At 41.6% G+C, this 26,355-nt stretch overlaps 1 protein-coding gene across 2 annotated transcripts in view; it reads right to left on the bottom strand.

Moving 5' to 3' along the window:
- The window catches only part of URI1 (URI1 prefoldin like chaperone), an 81,639-nt gene that overhangs the window by 30,355 nt on the left and 24,929 nt on the right, over nt 1-26,355 (bottom strand). Inside the window, exon 1 of one of the 2 annotated variants that reach the window (XM_064671220.1) lies at nt 11,027-11,474. The exons of the other annotated variant lie outside the window; for it this stretch is intronic. Coding sequence (XP_064527290.1) covers nt 11,027-11,101 — 75 coding nt within the window. The 5' untranslated portion in view covers nt 11,102-11,474. Of the gene's footprint in view, nt 1-11,026; nt 11,475-26,355 lie in introns of those variants that run through there. 2 annotated transcript variants of the gene reach the window in all.

Here is a 26,355-nt window from a genome sequence, read left to right as displayed (position 1 = left end):
GATAACCACAGAAAAAAATTACAGCTTTTCACTCCATATTTTGGTACAATACCTGCTCCATAACTATTACGTGACACACCATCTGAGATAAGTAGCAGTTTGTGCAATCTGCCGATCTATTTTCAGTGTTACATGTTTGCAGAATAAGAAAACAACATAAATTATAACAAGACATCAATGTAACTTCCACACTCAGTCATTAAAAACAAAAACGAATGAACCTCACAGCACCAAAAACATTTTTCCTCTATCAGTACATCAACAAATGTTTCTACTGGCCATTTTAACTTGAAAAAGCACAAATTAACTTTGTGCTGTATAAATACACGGATATTTGACACCATGATGGGCTGCTGGCTTTCCTTCTGTTCTTGCTGGATGTCAAAAAAGCAAAGTTTTAATATGAATATTTCACTTACTTCCTTATGCCACAGGCTTTCCCAAGAGATACAAAGGAAATTACAAAATAAAGCAGATTGTTAAAATTTAATACTTTTTTCTTTTTTAACTGTATTTTTAAACTAAATATAGACCAAACAGACAGGATGCTGAAACCTGTGACCTTCTCTGCCACAATTACGTGGAGATTTTGTCTTTCAAAACATATTTTGATCTCTGAATAATGGTTACCAAAAATATACAAACAATTTCATTCAATTATATGAAATGCAATGAAGCCATGAGGCAGTTAAATATGTCTAGACATCTTCTAAATATAAGCATTTTCTGGATTTTTTTTTTTTACAAATTTCATTTTTCCTATAGCCAAAATAATACTAACATTTGAAAGCAATTAATGAGAAAATTTGCAGAGAAAACAATAACATACATTCAAGTATCACTGAAATCACTGGAGCAGATAATTCTTTTTTTTTTTTGAAACAACAGAATGAAAGACAATTTTTTTTTCAGTTAGCATATGTGCAGCTATTGCAGAACAGATCTCAGACCCTGCACTTTCTACTCATGTAGGAGTAAAAAAATGGGACTACTTTGTGAGCTAATAATTCTTTAAACAGAGTAAAGTTCTTAAATGAAAAGGATCAGCTCTACATTTGTGGTTATGGTATTTCATAATCCATCAGGATGGCCCAGGTAGCTCATCCCACATAAGCCAAGTTTAAATTTATCATTTGCTTTAAACTCCTACAAATCAAATGCCTAGCAAATATCTTTCTTAATGTGCAAGCTAACTATTTTTAAGCTTAAGAGTAAATATACAGACTTGTACAGGACATCAACCCAGAAATCTAGTTCATACTGTTAATATTAAGCCCATTTTAAGAGTAAAGTTTCTGCAGAAGGTACAAATCACACAGCACAGCAACATCTGATAACAATGCTAACACACACTGGAGCCCACCACTGACAAGTCAAAGAGTCAGAGCCTATTCTACCCACATCCTTCATCCTTTCACATTTGGCAGCGATTGTGGAGTACACAACATAATTTAGCATACAAAAATGTTTATGAAATCCTTTAAGAAAGTTCCAATTTAATTGCCCCATTACAGATGAAGATGGAAAAGACAGGAAGCTTTCCATTCCCAATACATGACTTTCCATGCATGAAGTGAGCTAAAAGCACAAAAAGAAAAGCCCTGCAAACCATAAGAGCAGCATGTTCATTAACCTCTACATGATAATCCTTTCGTAGCTGCATATTAACTAGTTACATATTCATAATCATTTACATTATTTAGAGGACCTTCTATGAAAATTTCCAGGCTATATCCATTAGCTACAATGTTAAAGGTTACAGAAGATAGTCTCCTTAATGTTTCCAGGAAGCTTTTTTTAATTAGTAAATATGTAAATTGGGCACATATGCTTTTTACGTTTTTAAAAAATAGTCGATCAGTAAAACAGCATAGGGGAATATGCTGTTTCCATCACCCTTTATCCCCCTTAAAAAAAAAAAAAGGAGAAAAATCAATAACACCAATCAATTTTAATTTAATTCTTCTTCTTTGATATAATCTCTCTTGAAGGGATACTAAAGGGTGGAACCAACAACAAACCTTTTCGTTTCAGTGGCCAGCATAAAACGAGACCTTTTACAGAAGTGCTAAAATATACCACCTTAAAAATATTGCAGGCTGCACTTCTGGAACTGAAGTCTATTAAAAGAATAGAGAGAATAAATATTGAAAAACAGATGGAGATCAATTATGCATATGTCCTTTATTAGGTCAGTCCCACTGTTTGGATAACAACTGGTCTTATCACAGCAAAGAAACAAATAGCTAAATATATAAACAAATCTTTGATTCTTTGCCTTTAATCAAACACAGGAAAATCATTAGTCTATCTTCCACACATAATTTATATTTAGCGTTACAATTAAAGAATGAAAATCCCCTTTAGGGTAAATAAAATAAATGACCTGTTTGTTTGTTCTCTTGAGTTCAATTTACCTGGACACCTAGTGTCACCAAGTATGCACTACTTTTAAGACATTGTGGTGGAAGTGGTATCAATAAACTTTGAATTCTGCCCTTTTAGGTATAAAAGTGTACAAGTTTGTGAATGCACATGGTTATCAGTGGCTTATCTGCATACTAAAATGTTTATTAAACTATTCTTGCAGCAAACTTTACACTACCAAATAATGGGTCTGGTTTTTAAAACACTAGGAAAACACATTCTGTAGAAAGCAAATGGGCAAACACCTTGTTTCCTTCTTTTCCACCTTTAACAGCAACTTGTTAAAATTTTGTGCTTCTCAAGCCCCTGACTGGACAGAGCTCCACAAGCACCCCCTCGGGACACCCCTGCACACCTGTAACACAACAAGGAATTCCTCCTGGATTGAAAACTGGACCATTAAAGCTGGAGATTATGAGCTGGTTCTGCTCTCACTGCTACTAGGTTGAGCTATTTCAAAGCAAACCCATGTTGCTGCTTTTAGGGAATCTCCTGTTTCTAAGTGTTACGAGCAGAACACGAGGATCAGCTTCAGACCATCACTTCCTACATGTGCCCCAGTCCCACTGTGCCCATCTGATCACAGGGCACTTTGCAGGCTGGTGCAGACTCCAACTCCAAATCCCACCTCCAAGCAACTCCTATCAGACAGCCAAAGACTTAATCAGCTGACCAAAGACAAAAAATTCCTTCTGTCTGCAATATATTCTCTCTTTCTAGTCCATCTATTTATACTCCACCTTCTCCAGGATCTTCCATCTCAAGAGTTCAAAATCTCTTCCATGAATTAAAGAAGCACTGCACTGGTTCTGCAGGCTGAGTAACTTAACCACTAACACTGCTCAGGGCTGGGAACTGAAACCAGAGCTCCTAACTCAGCAGCCAGGCACTACAATCGCTTGCAATGTTTCCTTGGCAATGACAAACAGGCCAGAAGGATACTGGAGCACAAAGCAGATTCTTACCTGTACATGCCCATGGGTCTCTAACCTATTCCACATTACCCCACCTTTCCCCAGCAGGTCTTCACCCTTCTAAGGGTACCTCTTTCCTACATCTTATTTTTCCTTACCTGTTGATTCTGTTTGGATATTACTAACAGCTGAATATAATTATCTGAGGTGCTTCTGATTATCAAAGTGGTGCACAAATAGTGCTGTCCTCTCCATTCCAAGACTATTTTGTTTTATTGAGGCACTTCTCCGAGGTGAAGTGCATGTGTGCGAATCCTTCTCTCTACTAAGAAGCTGGGCACTCACTGCCCACAAAGGTGCTGGGTTTAGCACATCGAGGGCAATTCTTCTCTCTCATCTCTTGTGAACAGCAAGTAGGCAAGTTGCCAAGTCAGAATCTTATTTATGTCTCAGCTTATGAAAAAAAACCTGTAAGCAATAGAGCTGGTACTGGTATCATCTGCTGGCAGTTTGGGGTACCAATGCTAAACCTGCTGTATCCAAGTCACGCAGTTATGGTCAAGTCCAAAGAAGTAGAAACTGGTATTTTTAAGATGAAAGTAAATTTCAATGAAAATGATGAAAACAAAAATGCCCCATCAGATTAGGAAGAGGTCCTAAATGAACAAGAGGCCATTTCCACACTGGTGGGTATGAACATGGATATATGCAGCACGGCACAAAAGCAAAGCTGCTGTTCAAACAAACTTCAAGTTAGGTATCTAAGAGGCCAAGCAAGTGTCTGCTGTTTCTACATGCACATTTGAGTATTCTGCTTCAAAACTGTGGCTCACAATCTAGCTGGTCTTCTGAAATTAGAAACTAGGGACACAGATCTAATCCCAGCTCTGATTTTGTTTCTTCTATATGGCCTTGAGCAAATCACAACCTCTCAGTCTACATTTCTTCATCTGCAAAATGGGGATAATAGTATTAACCTACCCACCTCAGAGTGTTTAATGATGATTAATTAATGTGAGAAAAGCACTCTAAAGATGTAAGAGCACTATATAAGTGATAAAGCATTATTTACCACTTGAAAAGTAATCTGAATAAAATCAGATATGCAAGTAATTTGTTTACATGTAGCAATAATATAATTTGTGACTATTTAATCTTGAATTAGTCTCACTTTAAACATCCCTTTCAATCACATTTCCAGTTACTTAGGGAAAATGACAGTATGGAATACTTTTTGTGGAAGCAAAGCAAGTAATGAGGTGGTAATTAAAGTAAGGGTCTAATAAAGTCTAAAGCCAATGATTTGCCTTCAGGAGACTGTCCCTGCCATTTGGGACTGAATATATCTCAGCTTCAAGCTTGGTTCTGTTGTTCAGAACCTTCCACCAGCCACAGTGGAAGTGTATGCTGGTTTCCTGAAATGCAGATCCACCTTTGCAAGGTTCACGATAAATCCAAGATACTACTGACCTCCTTCAGATGACTCCAGCTCTGCAGAGTTTTAACTGCTTAACCTTCCACATGCAAGTATTTACTGCAGTTGATACATGCACATGAGCTGCCTCCATCTCTAAATGTTTGCAGTATCAAAACCCACTCTTGCCATGCAACTCATGCACAGGGTTTCCCTGTTGCACCCCTAAACCCTAAAAGTTTACGGATGAAATAACAAGTTCACAGTACAACTTTATGTTACAGAAAAACACTACTGGGTGGTCAAATATTTAATAATCTCTTAGTAACAAGGATGTAACAAGCCACACACAAAATAAACATTTAAAATGAATTTTCATTTTTTCCTCTAGGAAACTACACAGTACTTGCCTAAAACACAGCAATCACTGATGGAGAAAGACAGAATTAACATTTGCACAATTGTTTTTCCTAGAGCCCCATTTTCAATCAAAAAAATGAAATAAAACTATTAAAAATTCTTCAGTCTGTTGGCATACTGTATGATCTAATGGAAAAGGAAGAAAGCATTTCTGAGTTCTCATATTAATTTATTAAATCATATTACTCAAAAACACTACATTTCAACAAATTATTTACATAAATCCCCCCTTGGGTGGAAACTTCTGCCTTTTGAAGAAACGCGTTTGGGAAGAATACTGAAGGAAAAGAGAAAGAAATTTGAATCACGGCAAACACTTATTTCTACAGGAAAAAAATCTTCCTTAGAAGTATAACTATAATTTTTACCTTTCTTTAGAAGAAAACAAGTGAAATCTACCATTTTTATTTTAATTGTGTACCCACACGTAGATCTTCCAGTTTAGTAGAAAAACTAATATATACGTATTATTTATTAATAAATAAAGACTAAATTCTGACTGAAATGATTTTGGGGAGCTTAAAATTCTACACAGCAAAAATCCCACAGAGCAAAAATCCCAAAGGCAGCAGGGCTTGTTCTGCTGAGCAAGTGTTTCAATAGCTCCAAACCAACTGGATTGGTGCAAGCAAGGAACAAACTGGAGCAAGGTCTTGTCCTTCAAGCACCAAGTCAGTGCCATGTCCTGTAACTTCATCTTGACACCCAGCTAAGGAACTCGTAACTTTATATTTTAGCTTACGTCAGGTAAACATATTCCTGTGGCTACACCATATCCAGGCTGGCTCAGGCACCAGGGGAGCAGCAGAGCAGCACAAGCACAGAACTCCCACAATCTAAGCAGCTGAACATATCAAGCAGGTTTTGCAAGCTTGGATGTAGTTTATGGTGCAACAACTGTGCTGCCAGCAATACCTGAGCTTAACTAGCTTAAAATTGCCATGAGCTGTGGCACCTCCTCACAGACATACCTGCAGGCTGTGGTTCAACCACAGCCACAGTCCTGAGTAAACAGGCATCATTCCTCCCTGTCTCCTGCTACTCAGTTCCACTGTCTTACCCTTCCAACCTGACACAACCTGCTGGCAGACATTTGTAACCTCATTAGGGTCCCACATTGGCTGAAAAGTACTCCAGAAAGAGGAAACAAAAAAGCAAAAAGATCAACAACTAAGTCTGGTTTTCTGAATCCTCGCCCAGGAACTGAGCAGTGTCACAAATGTGTCACCCTAAAACTGCTAAAAGGCTGAAAAAAGCAGACACAGACAAAAATAATAATAATAAAAAGCTAAGATTAAAAAGTTGTTCAAATTAAAGTCATGTGGACAATTCATGTGATGATTTACGAAAATTTTGAACAAGTGTCTGAGCCTGTTGCTCACAACTGCTCTGACCTGACACTGCTCTGACCTGACCACGGCTCAAAGGGCCAGTCCAGTTTCCCCACCACTGCCTCTCCTGCCACATTCATGCTGGCATCTGCCATGACCATTTGGGCACATGTTACTGGATTCCTCTCACCCCACAGCAGCCTGATCCCAAGTGTTAGTACCGAAGTTGTGGAGGGTTCACCCTTTTTATGATGGTGACTCTGCAGCCTATGCCAACAGACAAGAGGAACCACAAAACCAGCACCTGCACAGTGGTCACTGCATCTACTCAGAGCACCTACAGACACCTACAGGAGCAGCACAATTTAGTCACATTTAAATTTTGTGCATATAATCTCATCTACACATTCTAGTTATCAATGAGGCTGGATGGACACAGGCTTGCCCGCTCCAGAATAAAGGTAATGCTCTTTAAATTCTTTTGTGAATAGTTTGCCTTCAATTACCATTAAAAAAACACCAACTGAAGATCCCTTAATTTATTTCACAAGTCTTGACACTATATAAACTAGTGAGTATTTAATTCATACTAATAAGAACATAGACAAATATTGACTAAAAAAGTAAAAGTGATGATCAATTAACACTGGAGGAACAATAAGCATTCCATTGAAAGCTTCCAGATAATGACTGAATTAGCCCTTTTACTTGAGAGCAGCACATGAGAAAACATCACTGGAACCACTGGACAGGATGGAGTGTATGGCATCATAAGTTTCTGAAAAGGTCCAGGTATCTTTAAAAAAGAATATGGCAAATAAAGCTTCAGATAGGTTCTCTTCAAAAGAAGCAGATCAAACCAAGCCTCAGACACTCTCTTCCCTTTTCTCAAGCAATTATTGTGCCAAATGAAGTCCCACTGCACTGGTGTCTCATACCCAGGCTTTCTCTAGATTCTGTTAATTTGGACACAGGCTGGAAAAAGTGCAAACCATGGCAGAAACAGCACTGGAAAGCCCACTCATCTGTAGTCTCACATGTGAGTCCACACCCCTTGCAGCAGCATGGAATGTACAAGACCCTACTCAGTCTCACTGCTGTTTTTCAAACTGCAGAAACAACTTTAAAACTGCCAAGCTGCTGATTTCACAGCACAGATATCACTTGAAAAAGACTTAAGCAGAAGCAGTCAGCCCCAGAAGTAATTCATGTAAGAAGAAAAAACAATTTAAAAGGGTGTAAATTTGGGATCCTGTCATTTTTTTCCCCATAACCCACCTACAAGTTGTTTAACTGTTAAAAAACTGCAAGTACTCAGGATCTTGAAAACCACTTGGAAATTAAAGATCATACAGCTCTACCATTTAAATTCACAAAAATTAAGAATATGCCATAATACACAGTGGCCAGTGAGTTACGATAAGAGCTGCACTCAATCTAATTGTACTTTGTTGTCATGATGAGTGACAGGAGAGTCACTTCCCTGTCCTAATTTCCCTAAAAGGAAAATAAAAAAATGTGTTTGCCAGTGCAATACCAAAAAAAAAAAATCATATTGCCAGCTAATACTAGAGTCCTTTAGATTCTCCATGGCTGTGTCTGCACTCTGCCAATGTCTCTTGGGTCTAATTGGTTCTGTAATGTCTCCCATTACACACATAGTCATTGCATTGCTCAGAAACTATAGAACATATCATCCCACCGTAAATTCACTGTCTATGCAAGTCTTACCAAATCATACAGATCTGACTTGTCAACTACTTATCAGTAATCCCAACCCATTTGATTGCAGGAATAAATGTATATCAAATAATATATTCAAATGCAGGGTCTATAGCATGAGAACCCTCCTATTTAAATATTCATTTTATAATTCCTGTACCAACTTGCAATAGATTTACCACAGTATTTTCAGCTAACATATATTGCTTTTGCAAGTAATCCATGATACATACATAATATTCTTCTTACAGAAATATTCAAAACTTTACGCAGGCACCGTGCTTACAATGATGGTCTTTATCATGAAAATTACTAGATATTCTTCTATAATTTATCCCCAAGATACACATTCTAAGTCATGTTTTTATACAAAGTGCCTTTAGTAGGAGCACTGAAAATTGCTTTTAATAGTTTGGTCTTACTATCACCACAAATTAACAAGATGAAATCTGTCCAACAGGCAAGCAGTCCTAAACAAGAATTCAAATTACTTTTCACCAGGGGTCCTAAACCTGGAAGTTGCAGCCTCAATCCAACTGAAGACAGAAAGTCATGAACATCCTGTTCTTTTAATATTTTCAAACAGGAAGGAAGCCTCAGTTCACGAGTTCTTCAGAGCAGCTCTTTAGAACTTAAAAGCTCAGGACTATAGCTGAACCAGGGTTGTACAATGGCCCGAGTGTTAAAAAAATCAACTATGATTAAAATATTATCCTTAATGGGGCAATAGATATTGCTCTATTCCACTATTACACTTAAGGTTGCCTTCAGGCTAATGGGAATAAATAGGTGTCTTTATACCTAATCAAGCGTCACTGGGACAGCACAACATCACACTAATTAAAATAAATATATTTGCCCGCTTAAACGCCAGTATATAGAGATATTGTTCTGGCCAAATAATTTTACTATTTGTTATGATTCTCACACTATAATTACTAGTTTATCAAAGTGCTGGATAACTAATTCTCCCTCATCTCTGTGCTGAAACCAAAACATGAGCCTTCAACTTCAGTAATTTTATGAGAAACATATGAATCTCTGAAAAGAGGCAGCTGAAATGAAAAGACCTCCTCCATCTTAAAATACAATATTTTCGTAACTGAAAATACTGTTGTAATCCAATTATATATATTCATTGCATAGAGGGAAAGTCTACTACATCTTCATCATGACACTCCATTGTAACCAAGATGTGTAGTTCTTTAGTATAATTTCATATTGAAGCTGAAGTGTTCCATTTTTTTTAGCCAATTTGCAGAAATTATGTAAAGTTTCCCTCTGATAAAATATAACTTTAGTACATCAGCCTAACAGAGGCTTAATTAATGGTCTCCTGGGCCTCTTTTCCACTGGAGCAGATCTGTTTAAGAAGAGTCTTAAACTTGCTTACAGAGGGGTCTTACCCATGAACTGGGAATAATTGTAAGTGGCTATGACAGACATTGGGCCTGACCAACACTAATGTACCAGGGAAATTGTTCTTCACCAGATTCCACCACCTTGAAAATTAACTGAAGAAGCCCAAGCTGACAAGCCACTATCACCAATTATTGGTACAATGGGTTACTCTCTGTGCAGAATGGACCATGTGGAGTATTCCAGCAGATCCTCCGACTGTTCATCCACATTAATGGCCAGTTGGCTACGCAGATCTTTTAGAAATGATCTAGGGGGCTATTAAAAGGTAGACATGTTTTTGCACACAATATTCCAGATTTTTATACCACGCAGGTGTTATTCAGTTTTCTTACTCTTAACTAAACCAATATGTGATAAAATACAGGCTGAAGATAAAGTCCTGTGTCATAACTGAGGAGCTCTGCTGTTCACCTTAGAACTGGCACAAAAAATTTTAATAATGTGAGAAAAATGAGCAGAAGAGGTGAAGGGCTAACTGGGCAAACGTACTTGTGTCAATAATATATTGAACATGACCATGAGTTAGTCCCACAGTGACTCTTGCACCCACCCAGAGTTCAGGGTAAGGCTGAGACCTACAAGCCCAGAATTGCACTCGCTAAGTTATCAGAGCCCACTTGCCTTACACCACGAGTGTAATTCTTAAAAAAAAAAAAACAAAAAAAACCCAAACCAAACCAAAACAAACAAAAAACAAACAAACAAAACAAAACACAAAGAAAAACAAAACAAACAAAAGAAAAAACAAACAAACAACAAAAAAAAACAAACAGGAAAAGCATCTTGAGTTTTGCACGATGGTCTCAGGTGGAACCAGCCTCCGAACTCTCGGGAATAATTTCTGCAGGAGAGCCTGGTTCTTTCCAACTCATTTCAAACATCACCAACATTGATACACCCGTTCTTCAGCCTGGCCCGGGAGCCCTTTGGGATGACGCAGGTCCCAGACCCGGCCGGGCCCTGCTCGGGCGTGCTGGGAGGTGTCACAGTGGCGGGGACACGGCGGCCAGGCGAGCGCAGGGAGCGAACACGCGCTCACGGGCTGCCGGGGGGCGCAGGGCGGGCCGGGGGGCGCGGGCAGGGCCTCCGCTCCCGCCGCCTCCCGGCTCGTCCCCCGAGGGCTCCGCGGCAGCGCCGCCGCTCCCCGTCCCCCGCGGGGCTCCCGCGATTCCCGGGGCTCCCGCGATTCCCGGGGCTCCCGCGATTCCCGGGGCTCCCGCGGGTCCCTGGGGCTCAGCCCCGCTGCCCCCGGCCCGCCGCGCCCGCCGCCCGTGACGTCACGCGGCCACGTGCCCGCCCCCCGCCCCGGGACCCCCGGCCCGGCCCGGCCCGGCCCCCCCCGCGCCCCCGGCCCGGCCCCTCCTGCCCTCCGTTACCTTCTCGTGCTCCCGGCGGAGCCGCCCCACCAGCGCGGGGCTCAGCGGCGCCGCGCCGCCGCCGGGGGCCTCCATGCGGGCCGGGCCGGGCCGGGCCGCGCCGGCGGTGTCCGGGGGAGCGGCGGGGTGAAGGGAGGGGTGGGCAGCGGCCGGTCCCGGCCGATCTCCTCAGCAGGGCGAATGAGTCCTATAGAAATGTTTGTGCAGGGCGAAGCGCCGGCTCCAGAGCCGCATCCACGCGGGGGCCGCCGCCGCCTGGGCCCGAGGCGCCGCCGCCGCTGCCGGGGGAAGAAGCATCTCAGTGTCGCATTCTGGGCCGCGCCGCCGCCGCCTGGGCCCGGCTCCCGCTGCTGCCGGGGGAGAGCCGGGCTGGGGTGGGTGTGGGTGGGTGCCGGCGGTGGGTCCCGGCCGCGCCGCCCGCCCGCCTGCTGCACTCTGGGTACCGCCCGGCCCGCGGGAGGCACCCGGCTGTGCGAGCCGCGAGAGGCGGGCGCTCCACACCCCCTGCCCGGCCCGGCCCCCGCGCCCCGCACCGGGGCTCCCCGGCAGCCCCCGGTGCCCCCGCAGGCCCCGGGCGACAAGGCCTGGGCGTCGGGAAGGGAAACAGCGGCCGTGAAGCGCTGAGAGGGGCCTGCTCTGATCCCAGAGCCGCGCACACACAGGACAGCTGTGTGTCCTTTGGAGGGGCCGTCACCGTAACTGCCCTCCAACTCTGAGGACTCTGCACTGCCAGGGCCAGCTGGTGGTGAATAATCATAGAATCACAGGATGGCTTGGGTTGGAAGGGACCTTAAAGACAGAATCATAGAATCAAGGTTAGAAGACACCTTTAAGATCATGAAGTCCAACTGTCCACCCACCACTGCCACTGTAACCCCTAAACCACTGAACCACATCGCCCAACACCTGATCCAGACACCTCATAAACACCTCCAGAGATGGTGGCTCCACCACCTCCCTGGGCAAGGTATTCTAATGCCTGACCACCCTGACAGTGAAAAAACTAGTATTTAATCTGAACCTCCTCATCTAGTCCCAACCTCCTGGCATGGGCAGGGACATCTTCCACCAGACCAGGTTGCTCAGAGCCCCATCCAACCTGGACTTGAACACTTCCAGGGTTGGGGCATTCACAACTTCTTTAGGCAACCTGTTCCACTGTCTCACCACCCTCACTGTAAAGAATTTCTTCCTAATACCTAACCTAAATTTCCCCTCTTTCAATTTTTACCCACTGTTCCTCGTCCTATCACAACAGTGGGCTGCCGTGACCTGGGGGATTGCAAAACATTCACTAAAATACCTTAGAGCAGCACTCGGCCTTGCCTACATGCAAAATGAGTGGTGTACAGCTGCCCTTGGAGTACCACAGAGTAATTTATGTGCAGTAAATTCATTAGCTAATTTTGTGAATGGCTTTAGACACGTCAGGGTAACACCATTACTAGTTGGTAATGGAAGAGAGCCGTGCTTTAACAGTGTGCTGGATCACAGTGCCACTGGAGGCCTGAGCAGCTTCATATAGTGCTTGATGCCTTTCTAGCAGGTGTATTTTAACTTCTACACTCTAAATACCACGTGGGTGCATTCAGTCATAGATCTTGTGTTTACTGCTGCACCTTTCCTTTGAGTGGACACCCTGCATATATATTTGCCAGCAGAGCAAAGGGGCTTATATTGTCATTAGACAAAGGTACAAATGGGCATCTTCCCTATATTTAGTTCAGGGGTTTCCTTCTTCTGCAAAAGAATCAACACTTCCTTTCCATGAGCAGAACTAACCCTGTAACACCACAGAACAACTGTTTGTGTTATAAACATGACATAGTATGTGCCATGAGGTTTTCTAAATTCAGGTTCCCATCCCCCTTAAAGAGCTGGTTAAAGCTCTACAGATGAGGAATTTAGAAACAATTTTCAAAGCATGGTTACTCAAGCTGGAAGTTAGCTTTTAGCCAGACTTTAATACAGCTTCCAATATTGCAAATAAAAATTTGCAACTGCAGCTGGGTTGTTTGGTTTTTGAAATAACTACATCCATAATCTTCAAGAATAATTGAAAGTTAGCTAAAATCTCTGGCATGTATTTGTCACTGAGGGATTCTGGATCCTTTGGATGGACGAGACATCTATATATTGTCATCAGAAAACAGCTCACCAGAAAAAGGATATCTCAAGTTTAAACAGGTTTTATGAATCTTGTGGTCCTTCTAAATGCTCATTTTAAATAACTCCCTTTCAGCCTGCTTAGAACATCTTCTGGATTTGACTTCAGGGCTCACAGAGAAGATACTACAAATACAGGTCATTTTAAATGCTCCAGTTGATCCCATTTCATCTCAACTCCGCTGAAGGATAAAACAGATGCACAACATGAAGATACAGTACCTTATTTAAGATTTTAATTTTTTGCCTGACATAACAAAAAAAACCCCTTAAGTAACAGGAGGAGCCACAAAGTAAGAATTTTTGTATCACAAGGCACTATTTTCTAAATAGAACGTAAAGACATGCAATCATTTCTCTTGGTTCCTGTTCCAAAGACTTTGCCATTTCATGTGCCTCCAGTACACCACTTAGTCACTGAATGTGTTGTATTGAAGGCCTCTGACAGTTGGCCAAAGCAAGAGGCTACATCATTATCAGAGCAATGACTGCTTGCTTTTGGTTGTATTGATGATAGTATGGAATAGTTTACTGCATCCTTTTGTGCATATTGTTTTTCATCTGCCAATGAAGAAATGTTCTAATAGTGACAAACAGATGGGATACAGCATTTGCCAAAGAGAGCATGGAGCCTGTCTCTGGGTCACATTCTTTTGCACTTATAACCTGTACAAAACCACTGTCATCAGTGAAACTCCATGGAATGTAAAATAAATCAAATTGAAATTTGGCCTTCTAAGCTGCAGATTTTTGTTTACTTGTTTACTCCATTAAATCTTTTAGATGCCATACCAGATGATTTTCATAAAACCTTGGGGAAAACTCTGGAGAACTCTCTGTAATTAAGTAAGGCAAAGGCAAATAAGCAAAGCTTACATGTTGTCTTCCAAGTGGCTGGATTAGCACTCAGCAGATATGCCTATACTGCAGCCGAAGATGGGGCTGCTGGCAGAGCTCCTTCCAACCCCCAAGCTGGCTGGATCAGCTTTTAGAATGAGAAATCGGTGTCGTGTTTTTGGGTTTTGGTATGGACACATCAGCTCTACCTGTGAGAGCAGAGGATTGCAAGCAAAGTTTGGGAAAGGTCAAGTTAAGTTTGCAGCAGAGAACCTCCCACCAGGGCTCTGGCTCAAAAACATTCTTCTCTGTCAAAGAAGTCTGTGCCTTCTCCCACACTCATTAAAAGTCATTCACCACCACTCTGCAAAGAGAACAGTCACAAGGGAAGAGGAAAACAAGGAGAGAACAAAAAGAAGAGGCAGGTGGGAGAAAATGCTCCAGCCAGTCTTTCTGATGAGAAAAACTAAGGCGAAACCATGACACCAACATGGATTGCAACAAAAAGTTGTGAGTGAGGTCAAGAGGGTTAAGAACCCAGTGATCCTTGGAGCTCACACGTGTGCACATACATGCAGAGCTGTGCTAAGAGCAGCAGTTGTGTGGGGATTGGCTGGAGAATGGGTACTGAGGAAAAGCAACAAGAAGGAGCTCATCATTATCAAGTGAGTGAATAAGTTATCCAGAGACAGAGTTCCTGTGAGAGGAATGCATCTTTGGAAAAGAAAACATGACCTATGTGGTCAGAAATGTAACCACCTCTATTGTCAGCACATGGAGACAATCTGATAACACAAATAGTGAATGAACTCCCCATGCCAACAGCAGGCTCCCTGATCTGCTTTAGGGAAATTTCTTACTCAGTCTTCTGGCATGAAAAGCACATGCTAGAACTGTTGAGTTTTTCTTAGATCTGACTCTGAACTAAATGTTTTCAGGTAGTTTATTGTTTGTTTGTTTGTTTGTTTGTTTTTAACCACAGCTGTTACAATATAGTACATCACTGTGGTTGTAGTCAACCTGCCATCTACATGGCTGACTTACAAGGCTTGGATCAAGGCATAGCACTAATTCTAATGGGCAGTTTATGAAAGGTATTGCTGCAGTTGGAACAAAAAAAAACCCAAACCCAATATCCTCATGTTAAAGCTAACTTGTAATCAAAATGCCATAAGACCAAGTCCATCTTAGAACTGTATACAATTCTGGCTGTAACACCCACTCTGCATTCTCGTTGTGAACTTTTAGCGGTTCCTAAATTCTTTTGAAAGATTAAAAGCCTTTCCTTGTTGCTGTGACTTGCCAGAAGGATAAGTGCACCAGCAAATATTTAAGAATAACTGTCTCCGCTCCACCAGCAATAATTGAATATTTTCTCTATCCAGAAGTTTTATTCTGAACAAGACCACTATTAACTTTTCTAATGAATATTCTTTAGGTTGCAGATATGACCTTCTGGAGCTTTCTCTTGCAAAAAATTATGGGTCCATGAGCCCCCTCCTTTGGTAAATCTGGAAGGAACCCAGGAGTCTGAATTTGTGTATTGGATTTAGCCGAGATACAGAAAATTGTCAGAAATCACCCATACCTATGCAGACACACATACACATTACCACACACATCTGGGAGCAGCTATTTTAAAAAAACTAGGACAGACTATAAGCTTTCTGGCAGGACCATCTGTAGAAATGATATTTTTCCTGATACAAAAGGCACCTATGTAAAATACATGGTGTCTTTGGAAGGCAGGGTAACCATCTATCAGTGTGCATTATCCTTTAATCTTATTATGTGTTTGATAATAATAATAATATAGGATTTTTTTTTTCATGTTACTATCATGCAGCAAAGTTCCAGGCCCCTCACAAAAACACAGCTGACTGTTCTATGCTGTGAGTGCTGTCATGGTTGGTTTAGTGCATGAATCTTGGATGCTTTATTTGTATGCTTTGTAGTTGCTTCTGCCATCTTTGATTAGTATCACCTGGAAATCCCAGCTTTTCTGCATGTAGTCACACCCAAGAGGAAAGACTGACTCGGAAAAGATTAGTGTCACTTTGCTTTTTCCCCTCATCTTTTCCCTGTAAAGGAGGAGAGCTTTCTGATCATGGCAGTGTATCAGTAAAGATAGCCTAGATACCAAATACCTTAAGGGCCTCAATCTCCTCTCATATGTCCCAGAATTAAAGCTGGAATAACTCTGTTGACTTCAGTAGTGATTTATACCTGCATTAAGTGAAAGGATAATCAAGTTCTGGGGTTTGTATGAGGGATACTATGAATTTTGTTCTTTTAGCTTATTAAACAGACAGTACCAAATGCACATTTCCATTAAAGAGAAGATTGTAACTTTAAGGATGTCTTTCTCCCAAACCATTTACACCTGTACCCATTTGGTGGTGATGAGGGTTGGCAGCATGAGAGCAGCCCTTATACAGACTCAAGAAGCAAATTTAGAGGTTTCCCTCACCACAAATGCCACAACTTCATTTCTAGTGTTTGGGTCGCAAACTGTCTTTGTGAGAGAACAAAGATATAGGAACCAGTAAACATTCACACACAAACTAAAGCTGGGAGCACACAAACTTTGTGTGAAGGCCTGCACTTCACTTTCGCAAGCTGAAATCAAGCTGCCAGACTTTGGCCCAGGACAGTGTGTTTATTACAGGTCTTGCATCAGGTCCAGGCACAAGCCAGCTGGGCCAGAGCCACAGAGAATTCTCAGCCAGAAGTGGCCTTGTTAAATACTCTGTTACTGGATATGTTTTTCTGCTCATTATTGATTGAGAGCAGCTTATACACCATTATTTTTTGCTGTAGGGAGGCAGCCAGTCTCAGAAAGTCTGTTCCTTTGGTCTCCAGTTTGCAGGCCCAAAGGAGGGTGCACTTGCTAACTGGGCATTCACACTGCCTTCTTTCCAAGAGATCAAGTGGCATTTCTCCAAATAATTGGATTCTCATCTCTGCACTGCAGCAAGTCAGCATGGCAGCCCCAAATTGCTTCCCAAACGTTTTACCAGAGTTTTTGTGGCTGAAGTAAAGCTTGTAACTACAAAGGTTGGGTTTATCATTACTTTCAATTAATAACTTTGTCTAGCCTCGTAATTGTAATTTCTTATTCACTTCGGGGAACTATTTACATATATTTACATATACTTATTTATACACTTTAACAAATGTACTCAATATGAAAATAGGGCATTTCCCTGACAGCTTAGGCCTGTTTCCCTATCATTCAATTTCCTTTTCACTTCACCTTTTGTTTTGTTTCTTGACATTTGTTCTACTTTAAAACACTGCATTTTGTTGCTAAAGACATCTTTGGTTTCCAGATATCCTACCCGTTTTGTTTAATTCCTCTCACTAAAATCCCAAATGATGCTGAGCACTACATTAATTTTTAACAAAACAGCTGGGATGGGAATATGACAAACTGAAGGAAGCCAGAAACCACAGTCCTCTACTTCTGCTGCTACAAACCAAAAGCATATTCATTCCTGCATGTCCTTTCTTAAGCATGTAGTTCCAATTACAGAGACAGTCCTTGTGGCTTCAAGGAAAGTACCTACATGATCACAGGCTCTCCTCAAGGGAGAAAAATTCTGTTGACTTGTCTAAGTAGGAGTTTCTCTGGAAGCTGTAGACTGAGGAGAGTCATAGCACGCTTGGAACTTTTTTGCATAACCAGATTAAATCTGGCCTTGGTAATAGTGAGAAATTATTACCATCTGAATTCTAATCCGTGGCATATGTAATTGGGGCTGGGTGGTCTCATTATAGCTTCCAGGAGAGCAAATCTCATCTCATAAACCACCACTGCAGGTGGCACTTAAAATGGAGATCTTTAGGCTTAGTTGTGTAAATCCACTTCTTGTTGAACTTACACAGCATCTTTAGCAAAGGAAACGTAACAAAGTCAGTTGTCTTCCTGTTTTCTGACACCTGAAGATTTCCACTAGATGTTTATGATCATTATTTAGGGAAAAAAAAAAATTAAAGACACTAAGGGCGTATTTTCTATGGAATGATGTAAACTACAAATATTTGAGCAAACCTCATTAAGATGACCCCAGCCCTTTAGACAAGCAGCCATGGGCCCCAAAGAGGAGAATGCTTCCAAAGATACAGTCTATGTTTTCAGGACACATATACAAATAGATCTGATTTTATAAAACACAACAAATCAGGATTGATTAGACTCCTTCCATGAAAAACATAAATAGGTATTTCCATATCCTTTGGCATATCGAATGTAATTGACCCAGTTGCCTAATAGTTTTGGGGACATTCAAACTATTTTAATCAACCATTTAATCAACTATTTTAATCAATCTTTTCAATGAACTGGGCACCATATCATTTTACATGACAAGCCTTAATCAGTGCCTGCTTACACACATTTATTGGGTTACACTGCAAGGAAGGTGCTGCCTGGCCATCTTACCTCATCTGTGTTTCAAAGTACCGTGCAAACCTGGCCCACTCCGCTACAGCAGCTGCTAGCAGACTCCCTGGAGCTGGCATTCCCATGGTTTAAAGTTTGCATGGAAAATTACAGCTACCTCAAAAGCAAGTCCAACCAACAGCCCAAACATCATCACCCATGGTGGCAGGACTGGAAGGGCAGCACTTCTAAACACCCGCTCAACAAGACTCTTGATCGGTGGTGGTAGCTCAGTGAAGGGCAGATGCAGCAACATTTACCCTCCTCAGGAAACAAAGAAGGTAGGGCTGCTTGTGCATGAAGAACCCCCCACTCTGGAGCAGACATGTTTTTCTCTTGGCTAAAAGCCAAGCTTCTGAAATAAGAGGGCCTTGATAGGGAGGATGCTGTTTAGATACAAAAGTGATGCTCATGAACAGAGGGCATTATTGTAGCTCAGTGAAGAGTGGATACTACTTTTACATTTGATTTCAATGCATTTTGAATTTATTTGTTTTCAAAAGCATCTAGAATTTAGGAGGCATGTATTTATATGTAATAAATCAAAATAAGTGAGGAAGTGACAGCATAAAGAACTGAAGACTTTCAATAATATGTTTCATTTTAAAATTACAAGAGCATAAATGCACAGAACCTTAAAGGCCTCCATCCAACAAAGCACTTACATGTATACTTAATTTTAAGTCTCCCTACAGTCACGCTTTGCTGAATTGAGGCATAATAATGGTAAACTTCTAGGCCAAATTCTGGACTGAATTCAGTAGATGCAGATGTCTTTAAAAGGAAACAATATGTGTATGTAGAAAGCACATCTCTAGACACGCATGCCTGATCACACGCGTTCACGCTCAGAAATTGTCAAACGCAGGAACATTTGTTTCCCCAGATTTAAAATACTTACCTTGTTTAACACAGAGCCACAGAGGTGCTTTGCTCTGCTGGCAGAAAAAAAATTATCTCTGCCCAGAAGACCTTACAGTCTAAAATTTTGGACAGATGAATAGCAGGTAAAATATAGAACAGGATAAGAGTGTAGGAGAGCTGGAATAATAGGCTCACATGGTTATTCATTACAGACATGTGCATTCTGTGGTTGCCAAGTTATAAGTTTTAAATATAGAAGTTTACTTTTATGTACAAGTAATAATTATTAACAGAACACAAATCTTAGGGGGCTTTGACAATCCAGAGTGAATGGGAGTTTTGCCACTCATTTCAGTAGAGTCAGGCTTTTATTCTGAGTCTCTGCTTTAACCCATATGTCCCCAAAAGAGAGCATGCACGAATCTTTACAGCCCAACCAGGTCTGCCCCAACCTGTAGAGCTTGGAAACTTGGGTGCAAACATCTGGCAACTCCCAGCTCTCAGAAGGAGGAAGTGTCATTCACCACACAGCTGTAAACAGCAGGACACTGAACAGCAACAAACCCTTCTCCAGCCCTTCTTTACAGCCAAGCCTCCCAGTTAACCTTGCTGTAATCCAGGAGCCAAGGAGGAGACTCTCCCAGAAGAGGAGTTGCTCCACAATACCTCAACCTCCAATTTTGCCATGTTTTTCTGAGGTGAAAGGCAGGGGAAACACACGGTGTAGAACTGCCAGATAGGAATGGTCTGTGCAGATGGCCACGCTCACAGCTCTCACCAGCTCCTGCACACCCTGGGAGCTGCTCATGCTGCATACCCCCAGCTCACACAGGAAAAGGGATTTAAAACTGTCAGGCAGCAGCTTTCACTGTTAACTTTCAGTTTTGAAACAGCTGAGAAGTGGAGGCTTTGAGGAAATCTGGGTCCGATTTTTATTTTTAGATAAACTGCCAGGGAAAATAAATCACATAATAATGATTTTCAGTAATTTTTATAGGAGAACTGACAACTCACTGTGGTGACTTAGTGTTTGCAGAGTACTCTACAATATAGTGGAAGGGTTTTAATTTCATCCACGATTAAAAGAATTCAGGTTTTGTTTCTGTAGCATTTTGGAGATGTTTCAGCACAAGGTGGGAAGAAGGTAGCAAAGGACAGACTTAATCACTCTTGCTGCAGTAGACACTTTTAAGGAATTGTACAAAGTTACATGGAATTAATATTTTTTTCTACTATTTCAGGACTTCTATCTCACCTAAGAGAAACAAAATTCTGTTATTAGAGATAGAAACTAATGTTAATAGAGTCAGAGTAATACATGGGTTGGCAATGGTCTTGCCCTATTTTGGTGGATCTGTTGGAGAAGATAAAAGCTTCCCAGAAAAACTATCCTAGTAACAAGTACTTTATAGTACTAGCACAGAAACCAGAGAAAAAGTGGGGTTTTTTTTTGTTTTTTGAGGGTTTTTTTTGTTTCAGTTTTTATGAACTTCTGTCAAAAAAAAAAAAGGAACCAAACATATGTTAAAAAGGAGGCTATGACACCCCTCTGACACAAGGCACAGGCTCCTTGGGCTCTGAGTAGAGAACCTGGCATTAGTTCAGTGACTCCAGCTTGGCTCCGTGCTGTCTGAAAGGTTCATTCACAGGGAAGTTAATGCAGTATCTTGGCCTGAATTACCTCCTTTTTATCACTACCTCCATGCTATTTAGATATAGATTTTTTAGTTAAATGTACTTGTTAAATTTTAATGTTCTTTTGAAACACTGATGAATTCAAACACCACTATATGCAGCTTGCTGGGTCCAAAGAGTCACACAGTGGGAGCAAAGGTGTACTCGAGCCATGTTCAAGTAGTTTACTTAGAGCAGAGGATTTTTGGTTTTTTTCACTATAGGCATAACATAATAACCACCCAGCTGATAAGCTTTAGCTAGTTTGCATTTATTCTTAGAAAACAGTATAACAAGCTATGATTGGTCTTCCTTCAGATTCCATACACTATGAGCTGATTTTCTCTCTCCTACATCTCCAACACCCACAGACACTCAGCTGTCTGGGTGAGACAGGCATGTCCTTGTCCAAGAGGTTGCACAGACACTCACTATCCCCTTGGCAAAGGCCAGGCTGAAGGCAGCCCACCACAGAGTACACACAGCTGCAGTGCATTTGAATTATTGCACAAACTCAGACTTTGGAGAAAATTAACTCTTAATGTAGCCTTAATAGGAGCAACCAGATATTATTTGTGAATGAGAAGAAATAAACACTGAATTCTTTAGTCGCACGTGTTCGTTTGGTTGGGACAATGCTTTGTTATGCAGCTGAAATGGTAGAAAAATCAAGGAACCAGTAATTTCCTCTTGCACTCACAAGACAGCACCAAATATTAGCTGAAGTTCAACTGTGATGGTCAAGGAAGTATAATACATAGGTCTGGAGATGCTGAGGCAAGAAAGGATTATTAGATCAGCTATCCCAACTGACACAGCAAAAGCTTCTGGACCACCAAAATACCCTTGCATTGAATTTAATGCTTAGACTTTGATTAACAGGTTCTACATAGCTAAATAATATTGTTCAGAGGCACCTTGTGATGGGTCTGAAGACACCCAGACCGGCAGGACCCATCGTGAATGCCAGCAGAGAGTTCCAGTGGACACTTTAAAATGGCAGCTTAATTTCCAATTTCAACTTTAGTTTTCAGGCACTGGTTCTTTCGACACATTTCCATGCTCGCTGAAAAAGCTCCCTTACACCCTGTATTTTTCTTCCCATGAAGGTGCTTATACATTATAATTGAGTCACTTCTCAATCTTCTTTTTATAATGAAAGGTAGAATAAAACAGCCTGCGGCCTTTAGAGCATAGGCAGCTTTCCAGAAGAATTTATGAAGGAGTAGAGGAAGTCTTAATTTCCCTACTTACAATACAGCATCAGTCATCTCTCTTTTCAAACTTGCCAGAAGCTTTTTATTCCTTTTGGGAAAAGCTATATACTCCCATTAAAAAGCATGTAAGCATGTATCAGCTCAGATAGCCCTTGGTCCCTCAGCCTGTTTTTGTGGACATGAGCACTATGACAAACTAATTTGGAACTGCATGGCAGGTAGAAATGTAAATCATGTCTAAATCTAAAGCTCTAGTGCTACTTTTAACAGCAGCTTTTATTTCACTGAAGTTTTTTTTTTTTTTCATTGAATTGGATTTCAACTAATCTTACACTGATTTGAGAAAACCCTTTGCAGATCCCAGTGTCATTACAGACCATTTGCAAGGGCTTGCCGTTGATTGCTGCCAGCACAGTCATCGATGGACAGGGGCTGCTCCCCCCCCCCAGCATCTGCCCAGACCTCTGATACAGAGCTGTTTTCTGGATGGAGCAGCCAGTGTGGTTTGGCTGGTTTCTGGCATAAGCACCTGTATAGGATCTTGTTATTAAAGAAGGAATCCGTGTGGAAAAGTTCCACCCTTGGTGGCACAGATAGCACCCCCCAGGAGCTGTGCCTCAGCCACCCCTCTGGCAGCCACCAAGCTGCTCCCAGACAGATGTTTGCCAAGTGGCCCCTCACACAGCAGCCTGCTCCCTGCCACAGAGCCGTGTGATGGTTATACAAATCCATCCCTGCCCTCGCTGGTGCCCGTTTGTGGCTCCAGCCCCTGGAGCTGTGCCCAACAGCTCCCTGTGAAAGCCCTGCTCTCCCCTTCTCCACCTGTGACAGCTGCTCTCTTTGCTCATCACTGGAGACCCATTTCCATGAAATCTAGCAGTGGAGGCTTCCCAGTCCCTTTTTCCCCAGCACCCTGGGCAGCCCTCACGCCTGGCCTGCCCTGCGTGGGGCCAAGCAGAAGTGACGTGACTGAGCCCCCAGGAATCGTGGCTTGTGGAAGGAAAATGCTGCTCCATCCCCTGACACAGCACAGCCACTGGCACCAGCGGCATCACAAATCCTGTCAGGGCTTCCCTGTCTGGCACTAAAACCATACCTATTATTTATGGATACCCCTTTTTAAAATTAGATGATTACAAATTAGAAAATACATGTCCTTAAATCTGAAAGTGCAAAGAGGGGTTATAAATATGCTAAGTCATTCTTTTATGTGACCTGAATAATTATGGAAGCTGTAAGAGTTGCAGTTTAAAAGGATTTTCAAAACACATTATCTTTCAAAAGATACATCAGTAGAAGGTCATCTGTGACCCCTGCATTGTGTGGATTTTCTGATGGGGTAGATAGACCTAAAGTAAGATGACAGCTGCCCTCTCGTAATTATCAAGTAGGAAGCTGAAACAAACTGAAAGCCACCCAAAATATCAATATCAAAGTACAGACAAACAAATCAGCATGAAGATAAGCACTATGCTTAAATCTCTACGAGATGCTGTTTCCAAGCTTAAAGGAAGATGCTGATTTTTAATGCAGACACAATACATGTGTAATTATTATATACTACAGTTATTATAGCAGCATATGCAAATCTTGTACCATGCAGCCCGAGACCAGACTGTAGACACAGACAACTAGTTTGTGCAGTCGGGGTAATCACAACACAAGCAAACAGAAAACTGCACGTGCACGTCCAACTTCCCACATTTGGGAGCCCGGGCAGATCCACCCTTCTGTCCTATTAACCATGTGCCCATCAACCTCATGTCAGAGCGACGTTTATGTATTCAAAAATCAGGACTGTCAGTTCTAATGGTAAGGGACAGGTCCCATTGTCTTCTGGCATATCGCGTTTTCTTTGAAATGACTTGTCCTAGATTCTTAGATTAAAAATAACGAGTATATAATTCATATATACCACAAATTTTATATTAAAAAAAAACCTTAAAACCATACCTACAGTACTTTAGTACCTGACTTGTATATTTATGTGACTATTGTTAGAAGTGACTAATTGGGTTTGATTAGCTTCATCATTAATATTCTGTCCATAATTTAACATGCTTCAATAAAATACCCTAAAGCAGTATAATGATTAGATTTCAGGAATATGTGTTTTGCAATTAAGTTGCTCTTGATTTTGATATGCAGATTAAGAAATGGTGGTCTCATTTAAAAAAAACTGCCCTTATTAACTCAGCAGTATACTCTGAAGATTAGGTAAGAAATCCAAGATTTTCTCTTTGTATATGCTAGTTAAAATGTATTTCAATCAAGCATATGTGGGCAAATCAGATTTGATTAGTTTAAGTTCACAGTCATTCTATCTAAATGAATAATGTGTCACCTAACATTGCAAAAATTTGATTAATAGTTTATCAGTTAATTAAAAATGGGGTTTAATTTTTCTTTTTTAGGAAAATGCAAGGTAGATATTCCTTGTCTTCATCATAAATGCAAATTATTTCAGCTTGAATCTATTGTTCCTTGCTCGCTTCTTAGCCAACTGGCAAGAATATAAAGCTTTTAAAACCATCTCTTTTAGAGATGGCAGTAAAACTTTGTTTGCTTACACATATGGCTGCCAGTTGTCCAAGTTCGAGCAGAATATCTCCTGCACATCCTTATTCCTCCCCCAGCCTCTGCAGGGACTTTTTGGAGAAGGCCTCCAATTGTCTTTGCTCCATTCCACAACAGGTCCAGGAGGACTCTGCAAGTGAGTTGTCCAGGTGAGACCCACTGAAGGGTTCAGAGAGAAGAGAGGAGATGCCAGACACTCCAGAGAGTAAAAGGAAGAACCTCAGGGGACAGTCAGCCCCAAGAGTGGAGCACCAGAGCCATGGGCAGTCCTCAGTGTCTCCTCTTAGTCAGCAAGGGTGCCAAGTCTCCCCCTGCAGTGGCAGCTCCTCAGGGCCATTGGCCCATCACAAGCCCAGAGGAGCTCAGGGGCAGGATGGCAGGAACCCAGACAGGTCTCCTGGGGAAGGGAGATGATGGGCAGATTGGGTGTCTGAGCACAGCTGCTGCAGGGTTGCACCTTGTATATATGTTTTATTTATATATATACACACTCACACATTCTCACTAGCAGACATCCATCCTGCCTAGCCAGAGAAGAGAGCAGAATAAAGCTCTAGGTGGTTCCTGAATTTGTGCAAGCACTCTGTACTTGCTGCTCTTTGTCACCAGCTATGTGTATGTGTGTGTATATATATATTTATTTTTGTGTGGTGTATATATGTGCTTACTGGCAATACATCTTCAGCCTCGCTGCTCATTGGACCTGGGAGCATAGAGCTGTAGCAGCCTCACCTCTCTCAGGATGTCATTTTCCTTCAACATTATCTGTGCAGAACAACTCTAGAAGGAAGGGAGGGAGGGGAAATTTCCTCCATCTAAGAAGCTTAAAAAGTTATTTGCAAACACTAACATTAAGGAAATGGTAGTGGTACAGAAAAGAAAGCAAGTATGAAAAGTTAAAAACTGGTGAAATAACCTAGTTTCCTTCAAGACCTCAGTTAAGTTACTTGGTACAGCCACATCATATAGTTTTAATTATATTCTCCCATATACACTTTCTATAGGCTTTTACATTATCCTCATGAATAACACTGTCTGAATTAGCAAGTATGAAACATGTACATCTACACATGACATTAGTACACAATTTACCACGCTTGGCAGAGCCTCTTCTAAAGATGCTCCTACAAGTCCCCATTATACCCTAGGGAAAACAGTCAGGACTTTATCAGGAAACAGTGGGGAAAGTCTTCACACTGCAGAAAACAGTCACGGGAGGTGCCTCTCATCACTCAGGCTAAGCATGGGGTGACAGACAGCCTGTGTGCTCCCTGCAAGCATCACCATCAGAGCAGGTGAGATGGGCAGGATGGTGGTTTCTCTGGTAACTGTTCAGCAACTACCAGGCAAATTTGCCTGCTTTTCTTCAAGAAGTCTGTTCCTTTACTTTTCCATCTGAATTTTAATGTTAAAATCAGTCCAGAATGTTAAAAATACCTACTCCACAGCAACTGGATGAACTTCTCACACATCCGAGTTCCCTGCTTCTCCCCTCCAGCACTGTCCTCCCTCTGGCTCATACACACTGCCTCCAGTGCCCCAGGTATCCA

The sequence above is a fragment of the Pseudopipra pipra genome, chromosome 14 (genome assembly GCF_036250125.1).
Source record: "Pseudopipra pipra isolate bDixPip1 chromosome 14, bDixPip1.hap1, whole genome shotgun sequence".
NCBI classification, from domain to species: domain Eukaryota; kingdom Metazoa; phylum Chordata; class Aves; order Passeriformes; family Pipridae; genus Pseudopipra; species Pseudopipra pipra.
This window is presented reverse-complemented; position numbering and strand designations above follow the sequence as displayed.